This window comes from Physella acuta, unplaced genomic scaffold (genome assembly GCF_028476545.2).
Source record: "Physella acuta isolate Inbredline_101_S28 unplaced genomic scaffold, ASM2847654v3 ptg000562l, whole genome shotgun sequence".
In the NCBI taxonomy this organism is placed as follows: Eukaryota; Metazoa; Mollusca; class Gastropoda; family Physidae; genus Physella; species Physella acuta.
The window spans coordinates 1,004,321-1,017,583 of record NW_026732081.1 but is presented as its reverse complement, the minus strand read 5'-3'; the positions used below and the strand labels follow the sequence as shown (position 1 = coordinate 1,017,583).

At 37.0% G+C, this 13,263-nt stretch overlaps 2 protein-coding genes across 2 annotated transcripts in view; one reads left to right on the top strand and one right to left on the bottom strand.

Moving 5' to 3' along the window:
• The window catches only part of LOC131946498 (ras-associated and pleckstrin homology domains-containing protein 1), a 68,765-nt gene extending 55,762 nt beyond the window's left edge, over positions 1-13,003 (bottom strand). The window contains exons 1-2 of the mRNA XM_059307306.1: positions 12,874-13,003; positions 12,607-12,712 (exon numbers count right to left, since the gene is read on the bottom strand). The gene's annotated coding sequence lies outside the window, so the exon portion shown is untranslated. The remainder of the gene's footprint in view (positions 1-12,606; positions 12,713-12,873) is intronic.
• LOC131946519 (uncharacterized) lies at positions 7,279-9,208 on the top strand. The gene is made up of 2 exons (XM_059307340.1): positions 7,279-7,305; positions 8,864-9,208. The coding sequence occupies exons 1-2, from the start codon at positions 7,279-7,281 to the stop codon at positions 9,206-9,208; spliced, it is 372 nt and encodes a 123-aa protein (XP_059163323.1).
• Positions 13,004-13,263: the final 260 nt, after the last annotated feature.

The following is a 13,263-nucleotide window of genomic DNA, read 5'->3' as shown; positions in this document are numbered from 1 at the left end:
TTGTGGGGGGAATAAAAAAAATGGCCCTGTGGGGTGACAAAGCGTGGCCGTATCTCATGAATATTTATGAAGACTTTCAGACAGTCTGGTTCCGTTCCATGGCAGCCCCTACTCTACCAGTACACCGCAAGATCTTACTTAATGACATAGGCTTACAGACATCATTTTACAATTTTACTGTCGGAGAAATAATCCAGTTCTTTTGTTTCGTTACTTCATAATTGTTTTGTGTTTTTATTTTTAGAAGTAACCACGTCAAGCAGTTTAGAAAGAAAAAACTTGGTTTAAATTTCCTAACCACAAGGGTACAGTCAGATTCTTGTTGAGATACCTTCAATATATTCTTTATACCTTGATATTACGGTTGATTGAAAAAATAGCATGTTTCAATTAGGCTAAAAATAACCATCGCAGTCTATATACGTTTTAAGTAGTTCCACTAGCACCACCAACGGCACTAATGGAACTTGGTGGTTCCATTGAGCAGACGATAAGCAAATGTCTAGTTAGTCGTTAACACAAACAGACGGGGTCTATGCCCCGCCTGACATTCAAGTCAATCCCTCTATCGATGGGTGTCGCTCCCTCCCCGGGCTGACCTGGGGCTGTGTTTTCATTAACAAGTGCCTTGCTTTGATTATAAATTTATAAGTGCCGGCTAACAACCGAAACGTCACACGCGGCGGGCAAGCACTTGATGACAAAACATTTCCAACTGCTCACAGAAGCCTTTGTCTGTGGCCCTATAATGTTATCCAACCCCCTCTCATCACCAATAAAATAAAACAAGAAGGATTTTCCGATTTCTCTTTACAGATTTCATTTTCAATTCCACGTAAATATTAAGAGCCATATATAGCTCAAAGGCTTTTTTAAAGAGGTGTTTATATTCGTTGGATTTTTTTTGCTTGGATGTGTTGTTTTCTGTTCAATGCATCTTGAAATGCATGTCTATAAAAAAACAAATATGAACGAAATTTGTTTTTACTAAGCTGGCATAAGATGCATTACAACACCTCGCGTAATCTTGCAAGAAGTAGAAAATGTTCTGTTAAATACATTTCAAGGATAAGTCTGCTTTCCGTATATTGCACAACACCTAAACTATCATTTTCTGGTAGAACTAAGCAAAATGAAACCTCACATCCCCCTCCCTGTAAGGCTTAAAACTGACCAGTCAATTACCGATCAGGTTTTCCATTAGACAGCTAAGTTCTCGTGTAAACGTGACTTCCAGCTAGTGGCACCACGTGATCAGGTTTCCAGGAAGACACTGCAGGGTGTGTGGGAGATACTGTTCCCACCCTCACCTTTAGACTGATTAACCTTTCCACGAACCTTCAAAGGTTGCGTCATTTTTTTTCTAAATCGGGATAATGGTCAGTCGAAACAGTGTAGAATTTGGAATGGTCATTCAGTCCTATTCTGGCTTATAAATCGGCCGGTTAATTCGTCAAACGGTTCAAATAAATAAACCACAGTTGTAATGCTAAATAAACATCTAATTTTAGTTAGTTTAACGGCCTCCTACACGTGGTCATATTGGACTTAACGTCGGCCACTAGACTCGAGGTCCTATACCCAAGGTTTGGCCACAAGACTCGAGGTCCTCTATTCAAGATTTGGCCACAAGACTCGAGGTCCTCTATTCAAGATTTGGCCACGAGCTCCTCTATCCAAGATTTGGCCACAAGACTCGAGGTCCTCTATTCAAGATTTGGCCACGAGCTCCTCTATCCAAGATTTGGCCACGAGCTCCTCTATCCAAGATTTGGCCACGAGCTCCTCTATCCAAGATTTGGCCACAAGACTCGAGGTCCTCTATTCAAGATTTGGCCACGAGCTCCTCTATCCAAGATTTGGCCACAAGACTCGAGGTCCTCTATTCAAGATTTGGCCACGAGCTCCTCTATCCAAGATTTGGCCACGAGCTCCTCTATTCAAGATTTGGCCACGAGCTCCTCTATCCAAGATTTGGCCACGAGCTCCTCTATCCAAGATTTGGCCACGAGCTCCTCTATCCAAGATTTGGCCACGAGCTCCTCTATCCAAGATTTGGCCACGAGCTCCTCTATCCAAGATTTGGCCACGAGCTCCTCTATCCAAGATTTGGCCACGAGCTCCTCTATCCAAGATTTGGCCACGAGCTCCTCTATCCAAGATTTGGCCACGAGCTCCTCTATCCAAGATTTGGCCACGAGCTCCTCTATCCAAGATTTGGCCACGAGCTCCTCTATCCAAGATTTGGCCACGAGCTCCTCTATCCAAGATTTGGCCACGAGCTCCTCTATCCAAGATTTGGCCACGAGCTCCTCTATCCAAGATTTGGCCACGAGCTCCTCTATCCAAGATTTGGCCACGAGCTCCTCTATCCAAGATTTGGCCACGAGCTCCTCTATCCAAGATTTGGCGACGAGCTCCTCTATCCAAGATTTGGCCACGAGCTCCTCTATCCAAGATTTGGCCACGAGCTCCTCTATCCAAGATTTGGCCACGAGCTCCTCTATCCAAGATTTGGCCACGAGCTCCTCTATCCAAGATTTGGCCACGAGCTCCTCTATCCAAGATTTGGCCACGAGCTCCTCTATCCAAGATTTGGCCACGAGCTCCTCTATCCAAGATTTGGCCACGAGCTCCTCTATCTAAGGTTTGGCCACAAGAAGCAAGGTCCTATATGAAAGGTTTGGCCACAAGACTAGAAGTTTGGGGTTTACTTGTAATAGTTAACACAACACAAAATGGTTATTTTAAAAACAAAAAAGCGATCCTTTATTGTCACTAAGAAGGTCATATCGATGACCACACAAAACAAAGCTCACATAATTAAAATTACGTTGCTACTACCGTTGACCTGTAAGTCATGTGTGTGCCTGTGTGTGTATGTGTGTGCGATCAAGGCACAAAGCCTGAAAGACTAAGGCACGAGTCTAAAAGACCAAGGCACGAGTCTAAAAGACCAAGGCACGAGTCTAAAAGACCAAGGCACGAAGCCTGAAAGACCAAGGCACGAGGCCGAACCTGCCAGGCCTAAAGATGAGTCAGACGACCCTCCCCTGCCACTCACTCCCAGGCTTCCGACAAGAACCTATTACAGATCTCGTGCAACTAGTTTTTTTTAAAGAGGCGTTTACATGCCATTAAAGAGTTTTATGTGCTGCTCGTGCAGTGTGGGGGTGGTTTCCTAGCTATTTTTAGAATTTTAAAGATCTTTTTTTATTAATTAAAAAAAAACCCACATGAATGGACATAAAAAGAATTTTCTAATAAGACTTAACATTGTCACGTAAGTGTTTTAAAAGTCTAGTCAAATATTTGAGAAACTATTCTAGCCCCTAATATAATAAGCTATTCTAACATAACAACAAGCAGATTTACGTTTTCTCGTCATTCAAAAGTCGAGCTATAATAGTCTAATTTTTTTAACTCCTAAGAACATTAAGATGTTTAAGTGGTACATTTTTAAAAAAAAACCGCTTGTAAGAACGTGGTTAATTTTCCCCTTCATAGAAGGATGCCCATTAAAGATTGTCGTAATGATTACATTTGAAATCCGTCTGAAGATGGCAATTAGTAACTGTAGGCCAGTGATAAGCTCTAATGTTATTTACCAGATGTTAGCGTGCAGGTTAATACAGAAAAATTAAAGTTTCTCCGCTAGAATAGCTGACATTTGAAAAGCATTTCTTTGTAGATGAGTACGCCGATTTCCCGTGCAGGGTAGCAAGAAGAAATGTGTGTGCAACATTAACAGCACAAGGCAGGCTTGATCAATAAACAAGACACGGGTGTATCGTCTCAGCTAGGGAAACCAGACTGGTGACATTTCATTGTGGACAAAATAATATCCAAACCTTTCACATGCAACTTTTTGCTTTCAAATCGGGGGAAAGTGAGAAGACACATTATATTTTGATATTCGATCCGAGGTATGATGAGATTTGAGGTGGGGAAGGGGGGGGGATAACATTAGACATGTAGCTTGAATGTCACTTTGAACTGTCACAGTTTTTATCTGATTACCCGTCTCTACTTGTTTGATGTTAGGGCAGGACAGCATTGACATGTAGCTTGAATGTCACTCTGAAGTATCAGTTTTTAACTGTCTCTATATGTCCGTGCGAATAGCCAGCATAGAGGAGGTAACACACATTTAAAGAATGTAACTATAACAAAAAAAATTGCAGCAACGTTGGCGGACAGGCCTAGAAGAGACAGCACCAAGCAGTGAAATGTTACTTTATAATATTTATATGAATAGATAGACCATAGAGATACAACTCTCATAGAGGTAGGCGACGTTTCATTCTGTGTGGATGGAACATAGTGGTACTAGACCCATCAGGTTGGGCGAAGTTTGATTCTATATGTATTGATAGAACACAGTCGTTATAAACTCACCAAAGTAGCGACGTTTGATGTTGTATGTTTTACAGAGAATGTTGGGTGTATGCCGCAATGAGAGAACGGTATAAATATATCGAGAAAAAGGAACATCTTCTGTTAGTGCTTCACCATAATCAGTGTCTTGTCAATTTCTCTCCTAAATAAACACCATTCTTTTTCCTCGTTTTCCAAATCATTTACTCATTCTCTCTATACACACACACACACACACACACATTCATCCCAAAAAAAATATTTCTTGTTTGAACATGTTGTTTTAAGGTGGCATTATAATAATAATATTAAATTGCATTGCATACTTGTTCAATTTTTTTTTTTAAATAAACCCCACTCTTCCATAGTGAATCTTGCATGGACAATTTAACAACGTTCAGGTAAGTACTCAGTACCTGGACACTCATTCTGCAATAACACAAACGTCAAGTTTAGATTAAACTAACACTAGCAACATTAGGTTAAAGTAGAACCTGCAAGATTAGACAGAAAGGTTTCTATAAGATTAGACCAAACTAGAACCTGTCAGATCAAACCAAAATAGAACCTGCTAGATTAGACCAAACTAGAACCTGCCAGATTAGACCAAACTAGAACAATGCAAGATTAGACCAAACTAGAACCTGCAAGATTAGACCAAACTAGAGCCTGCAAGATTAGACCAAACTAGAACCTGCAAGATTAGACCAAACTAGAACCTGCAAGATTAGACCAAACTAGATCCTGCAAGATTAGACAGAAAGGTTTTTACAAGATTAGACCAAACTAGAACCTGCAAGATTAGACCAAACTAGAACCTGCAAGATTAGACCAAACTAGAACCTGCAAGATTAGACCAAACTAGAACAATGCAAGATTAGACCAAACTAGAACCTGCAAGATTAGACAGAAAGGTTTCTACAAGATTAGACCAAACTAGAACCTGCAAGATTAGACCAAACTAGAACCTGCAAGATTAGACCAAACTAGAACAATGCAAGATTAGACCAAACTAGAACCTGCAAGATTAGACCAAACTAGAACCTGCAAGATTATACCAAACTAGAACCTGCAAGATTAGACCAAACTAGAACCTGCAAGATTATACCAAACTAGAACCTGCAAGATTAGACCAAACTAGAACCTGCAAGATTAGACCAAACTAGAACCTGCAAGATTAGACCAAACTAGAACCTGCAAGATTAGACCAAACTAGAACCTGCAAGATTAGACCAAACTAGAACCTGCAAGATTAGACCAAACTAGAACCTGCGACTCACAAACCATCTCTGCTACACAAGACAAAGGCGAGCCAGCAACGATGGAACTAGCTCCTAAGTTGAAACATCTCCCATAGAGTTGGCGGTTTTTTTTTTTTTTTTTTTTTTTTGTTCTGCTGCACATTTATGATAATTTGATTTTTGTTCCGGGAAAGTTGCTAGCCGACGTTTATCATTACGTGTGTATGATTGTAGTTGGGAGAAGAGCAACTTAACTCATCGTCATATTGGTGAATAAGCACATTTTCTTCAACAATAAACAAAACTAAATATAAATAAAATAAAAGCTTGCAAATTTTAAAAATTCCTAAATTTCTAAAACAGTTTATAATAGCAAGCATTGGTATTAGTACTAGATAATTAGTACTAGATAAATAAAATAAAATGGTTCCATCAAACTAAATACATGGCTTAAATAATTTTACTAAAATTTTATGAGCGACTTCCACATTTTTTTTATAATTAAATTATTAGTGATGCAACGTTATATTGAAAAAAAATTGTCTTCTTTTAGTTGATAAATAAAAGAATATTATAAACGTTTAAATTATGCTTTACATAATATACTTTTTAGTTTTCATAAAATCGAATTGCATAACGAAAAACACTTGCGCGCCAAATGAACGCACCAAATGGGTGTGTAGTCGCGCGAAATAATTAGATTTTGGCAATTTATATAGATGTGGGTGAAAATTTCGTTGGCAAGTTTCGACCCATGACGAAAACAAAAGCACGGACGATGAATTCTGTTAAATAAAAGCTTGTACAAGGGGGTATTAACTGCCGTAGTTTTGTATCTGTATTGCCTGAATAATCAGAAACTGACTGTGTAACTGTCCAGAAGGAAAATAATTGAGCAAATTAACAATTCAATGAATCCACAAACACGACAGGGTGAACATCAGATCAGAGCGTAACGTTTACATTAGATTCATACAACTCTGTTCACATAACGTTTACATTAGATTCATACAACTCTGTTCACATAACGTTTACATTAGATTCATACAACTCTGTTCACATAACGTTTACATTAGATTCATACAACTCTGTTCACATAACGTTTACATTAGATTCATACAACTCTGTTCACATAACGTTTACATTAGATTCATACAACTCTGTTCACATAACGTTTACATTAGATTCATACAACTCTGTTCACATAACGTTTACATTAGATTCATACAACTCTGTTCACATAACGTTTACATTAGATTCATACAACTCTCTGTTCAACTCTCTCTTTTATTCAGAGGCTCTTGTTGTTTTTTTCTCCCTGTGTGGGGTGGAGTGTGGTATCGATTTTAGGCCTGTGGAAAATGTCAAATTGTAGGCGGATACTAGCATCAGGGTGCTGGAAAGTCAATCTGTTATAGTTATTAATGCTGACGAACAATATGTCAGTAGGACTTGATTAGCTGGACATTGAGCGAGAGGCCAGCTTAATGGTGATTTCTATTTGGTCTTCGACTATGAAAGAACTCGTCAAATTCTTGCCAGAAAAATAGGAAGAGACATGGGTCCATTAGTTCGAGCTAGACGGGCAGATCGTTCGTGTCATTGTCGCATGGTGGTTTAACTACGCCGTTTCTGTATCCGCCACGACGCTCCACACATAATGACTCAAATCTTCACGCCCAACAAAGTATTTGTCCCGATCGGCAAATCAATACTCCTATAGTCGAGATTCAAAAAGTACCCAGAGAAAGATTTTAACTATCTCAGGTAAGAACGACTCGTCATCCAGGTATGAGCCAAACAGCCTCCAGCTAAAAAGGGCGAATCCGCGGGTAAATTTAGAAAAATCGTTGTCTCGTGCACCAAGTGTGGAGCAAAAACTTAAGCCAGGTGGCAGTAGAGTAGACAACACTGTGAGGCTATGGCTGAACTAGCGAGAACTACGGAGAATTAAGGCAATTTTAACCGCAGCTTGATCTGGCTAAAGGTCTAAGTAGACAACACTGTTAGGCTATGACTGAACTCACGAGAACTACCGAGAATTAAGGCAATTTTAACCGCAGCTTGATCTGGCTAAAGGTCTAAGTAGACAACACTGTTAGGCTATGACTGAACTCACGAGAACTACAGAGAATTATGGCAATTTTAAACGCAGCTTGATCTGGCTAAAGGTCTAAGTAGACAACACTGTTAGGCTATGACTGAACTCACGAGAACTACGGAGAATTATGGCAATTTTAAACGCAGCTTGATCCGGCTAAAGGTCTAAGTAAAGAAACGTGTACAAGGAAGTAATTCGAGTTCGCTTTGACAATCAAACAAATTAGAAAATTAATAATTAAAAGAGTTGGTTGATGTTGGGTTTTTTTTGGGAGGGGGGATTTTTTTTTTAGTAACCAGTAAAATGGGTTTTTTTTTAAAGTTAAGAGATAAAAGTGTTTTAAAAAACATGAGTCACCTAATTAACTTAGATGTCACGTGAACAAGTGTTTTTTTAGATTGACAGAACATTAACACAAACAAAAATCATACTCAGCCTACAATAGACTTTACCCAGCGGCCTACAAGCAAAATTTGAATGAATCATTTCGCAAGGATTTATTGACGTTTATAAAAACAGATTTGGTGTGCTGATAAAAAAAAACAAGTGCCCAGCACAAAGCGTGCATAAAGCCCTAACATTGATTCCAGAGAATCAACATGGATGCCAAATCACCATAAAGATGTAATCAGAGGACATAGCCCAGATTTTTATCAAACTACTGATAACGTCGAAATGGCCCGTGGTTGGGGCTCTTGATTTATCTCGATTCTGGAACTTTAATAAGAGAAACAACAGCTGTCTGTGTTTGTTGAAGGGGTGGGGGTAAGACAGGGGGTAGGGGCGAAAGTCAGCGATAATTTGAACCCTGTATCGATCTCCTGGCCCACACCAAGCCCCATAAACCATGGAAACGTATCACAACATGACCAGTTCGATACACGGGGCACTCTGTGCAAAAATCATAATCAAATTACGTTATCAATCATTATATTACCGTGGCACAGCAACTTCCCACCATCAAGTTTTTCATAGTCAATAAAAACAACACAATAAACTGTTGCGGATTAGTAGCGTGCTTCGAGAAGGCTATGTAACAGAAATATTAACAGTAGTTACTTGCTGTTCTTTAATCGTATTTAGCTAGATGGGTAGATAATAATCCTTGTTTAATCTAAATTACAACTCTGACAATATAAACCAGTTGCACGGCTCCTATGATAATATAAACCAGTCGTACGGTTCCTCTGACAATATAAACCAGTTGCACGGCTCCTATGATAATATAAACCAGTCGTGCGGTTCCTCTGACAATATAAACCAGTCGTACGGTTCCTCTAACAATATAAACCAGTTGTACGGTTCCTCTGATAATATAATCCAGTCGTACGGTTCCTCTGACAATATAAACCAGTCGTACGGTTCCTCTGACAATATAAACCAGTCGTACGGTTTCTCTGACAAAATAAACTACTTGTATGGTTCCTATGACAAAATAAACCAGTCGTCTCGTAATGCAGCAGAAAACGACCGTGTTGTGTATAAATAGCTTGAACGACATGACAACAAACCAATAGTTATTGTTGATTAGCGGATCCATTAACTGCAGCTCTTTGAAACCAGACTAGACTTCCTTATGATCAAACAGCCTTGACATTACAAGGAAACAGCTGATCATTATCGACCATAAAACAGAGTCCTCGGCAGTATTGATGTGAAATACTGTATCTTTATACACGCTCATTTTTAACTTACGGTGTACTTGATCTAGGGGATCAATAATTAATCACAATAATGTTTTGATGTACTTAGCGTTGTGGGGAGGATGAGTTAATTTACATTTTTACCCGGGGTTTTCAACAAGTCAGTATCGATAGACGCAGCCTTGACAGCGATCACAATAAAACACTCACGTGCAAACACACACGGCATTGAACGCAGAGGGTGAGTAACGGAGGCTGAGTCATGCAGAGGCTAAACACGGGGGGGGGGAGGCAGGGTGGAGCAGGTTGGTGGGGGTCGCATTGACTCGTGGGGCCACCGAACACTTGAGGAAACAGTAGAGTTATTAGATTATAATTTACAGGCTTGGCTGACGGTTCGTCCCACCGAATTCCTGTCCCGTTATAAAAAGTATACACTGCTACTGCAAAACAGCTGGGGGTGGGGGCGTGTCCAAAAATTACGGTAAACATTGTTACCCATAAGGTCTACTATTATTTTATAAACCTATTGACATCAACATTGTTGAATGCATGCAATAACTACAAATGTGAATCAACAGTGTTTTTAAATTGTTTAATTATTGTTTCCTTTAGGCTAACAAGGATAATGTAAGTGTGATCTTACGTTGCTGTAGTAAACAACTTTATTTTGTATGCTGCTATGTTTGCCTATGTAACTCTCTCAGCAGATGATTACATAAAGATCATATTCGGATACGTCAGACTAGAATAAGCCCTGTTGCCACTACACATAGACTTGTAGATCTCTTCTTGTTAATATTGGAATTATTTACCGGACAACCAAATCCTTCTTTACAAAGAGAAAACAAAAATTCCGGGTGAAGATTAATTTATAAAGATTTTGCCCTGCTCTTGTATAAATACAGCTGAGATACAAAAGTGAGAGAGAGAAAAAATGTTAATAAAACAACTGATTTTTTTTTTGTCTTTCGTGTAAACGAAGAACAGCTGAACATTTTAGAAGCAGCTTTTAATGTGTGAGCTTGTGTGATTTTTTTCTCTCTCTACATGCCCGGGGTGTTTTCTATTAAATCGCTGAGTAAAATAAAGGGCAAGTGAAAAGTAGAAGTGAACACAGAGATTACTGCGCGACCACAGTTCGGTTGCCTCCAGACGATAGCTATCCAGAGATAAAGAAGGCATGAGTCACGGGATATTATTGATCGACAGTCATTACGTGCCATTACAGCACATGACGTCTGCCAAAGAAAAGGTAATGAAAATGACGTCTCAAATCCATAGTTCGGCTAAAAAAAAAATATTCCGTTCTGAAAATAATATCCGTGTACAATTTTTTAAAGACGAGAATTAAAATCATTTCGATAGCGATAAAAATAGAAACAAAATATCAGTTGCCAGATTTCTATTTAAAACTAAGGGGAAAGGTTACAGGCAACTATAAATAGATATGCGCACGTTTCATTCCACTGTTCACAATGTAGAACTCTGACGGATAGGTAGAGTAAAAAAAAAACGTGAATTGCAGTGAGAAAGATAACTTTTTTTTTTACATGTCACTAAAGAATGTCTACTGATTGATCCTGTAGGTAAACAGAACAGAAAATCACAGTTGTAAATAGTTATCCTCATACACAATTCACAATAGAAATCTTTTTTTAAACAATTTTAGTAATTTTTGGTGAGAATATCTAAATCTTAATTTAGTTACAAACATAAATAAGATACAATATTCCAGTAATTTTTCCCCTGAAATATTAGGTTATATCATATAAGATTATGCCCAAATATCAGATTCTAATTCCTCTTGTTATCAATACACTATGTTCACCCAATAATTATCTACATCAGCATCTTTCATAATGCAAGCATGTAACTGTAAACTGAAAAATATTTTGTAGTAATAATTCAATTTTGATGGACAAGTGTGTATAGCTGTTCTTTTAAGACATCCATCAACTAATTAGATGGCTAAGACATGCTTTTCAAGAAATTTTATTTCAAAATGTATGTTTCATTATTTGTTTGTAAACAAGAATATATGTGCAGCTTACTTTAATTAATGTTCTAAATATATAAAAAAAAAGTTTAATTAGTTTGTCTTAACACAACTCAAACTAGCATCAAGTGGTGAGTAACCTTAATGATTTTAACACATAAAGAAATAAACTATCTTTTAAACTTGTAATTTTACAACGAACAGATATTATTAAAACTTAACCTTATATATGTGTGGACTTATTTTACATTTAATGAGCTTTTCATTCTAGTAAGGAAACAGGAAGTTTTTAATGCTCGGGATACATTGTTATATCTGGACCATTAGTAGCCTACTTAATTACATGTTGCAAGTAGAGATCCAAGTGATCCCTATGTTTCCAGGTGCTCAAATCTAGTTTATGCTTTAAATGACTGGTGGGGAGTTTTAAAAAATGTGTTCAAATCACATCCTTGCAATCTAACTTACAACAACTATGAAGTGTTAGACAGCTATCATTTTCCATCGATAAGTAACTGTAAAATATTCAGTACTATCACATATGAAACCTAATATCTAATGTCAATTGATAGTATTTAGCAACACAACAATGATAATTTGTAAAACTTCAATTTTCTGCATGATAGATTATTATATAGATTAAAGTTAAGTATGTAGATATAGTAGCTCCGGCACCACCAATTTAATTTGATTATTTGATAAGGAACATAACTGATTTTTAAACAATATATATATATTTTATTTTTACTTGGTATGATATTCCTATTATAGATATATATATATATATAAATAAATATATATATATAAATATATATATATATATATATATATATATATATATATATATATATATATATATATATATATATATATATATACATATACATACATATATATGTATAGGAATATTATACCAAGTAAAAATAAAATATGGTAGGCTAATAGATAGGACAATGGACATGGAGTCTAATATTAATAATTAAGTAAATAGATGCCTACATAAAAATTGTAAGAGGTTTAATTTAAAAATTGAAAAAAGAGTATAACTAATAATACTAATATCAATAAGTAACTCTTTGTCTTCAGACCTAGAATCTATATTATTTAATATTAAAATGCAGTATTTTTTTTTTAAATTAAATTATAGCCTAATAGAATCGGTTACCAACATTAATTTTACCAGAATCACTATTACTTAATGCCAGAAAAGATATCAGTAATGAATAGAATAACAAAAGTACTCACCTTTTTTAGCTGTCTTGCTAACTCTAGCTTTCTTTTTTAGTACAATCTCAGATGCGCCATATGGCATGTGAGCACTAAATCTATTATTTATGCCATGATTATCATACTGTGCAATTTTGAAACAGGAATTCCCATTCAGAAAAACATCGCACCGATAAAAAAAATAATGTAGATCTAGATTCTAGAATCTAGTGACAAGTAAAACTTACTAAATTATTAATTCGTATTACGAAATTAATAAAGAAAAATCTAAATCATGCTACTCACTATTAACTATAAACACACGGTCAGCAATAATAATTAACTTAAACATCTATCAGCTGAAACCCGCAATGTAAACAGTCAAACGCAACCATGCCAAACGAGTGCACTATCCTTGCCAGGCGTGTGAGTCGAATTGGAGCTTACAAAGTGTGTGCGTGAGTGACTTTATGTTTGCCAGGATGGCATAAAAACGAAAGCCAAATTTATTAAAAGATGTATTTTATTTTTAACTTAACTTTCATTTGTTTAAAAAAACAATTGTAAAATTCTGTTCGATTATTTTAAAACCAAAAACCGAAAAATAAATGTATTATTATTGCAGGCCTGATTAATAATTCTCAGGGCTAAATCAATGCGCTAAGAATCGTTGAAATGTCCTAAAATTTCGGCTAC

Bases quoted from the DNA above. Each gene is read 5' to 3' on its own strand.
- LOC131946519 (XM_059307340.1), top strand. From the start codon at position 7,279: ATGACTCAAATCTTCACGCCCAACAAA. The intron at 7,306-8,863 runs GTATTTGTCCCG...AATATAAACCAG, and splicing joins AAATCTTCACGCCCAACAAA to TTGCACGGCTCCTATGATAA.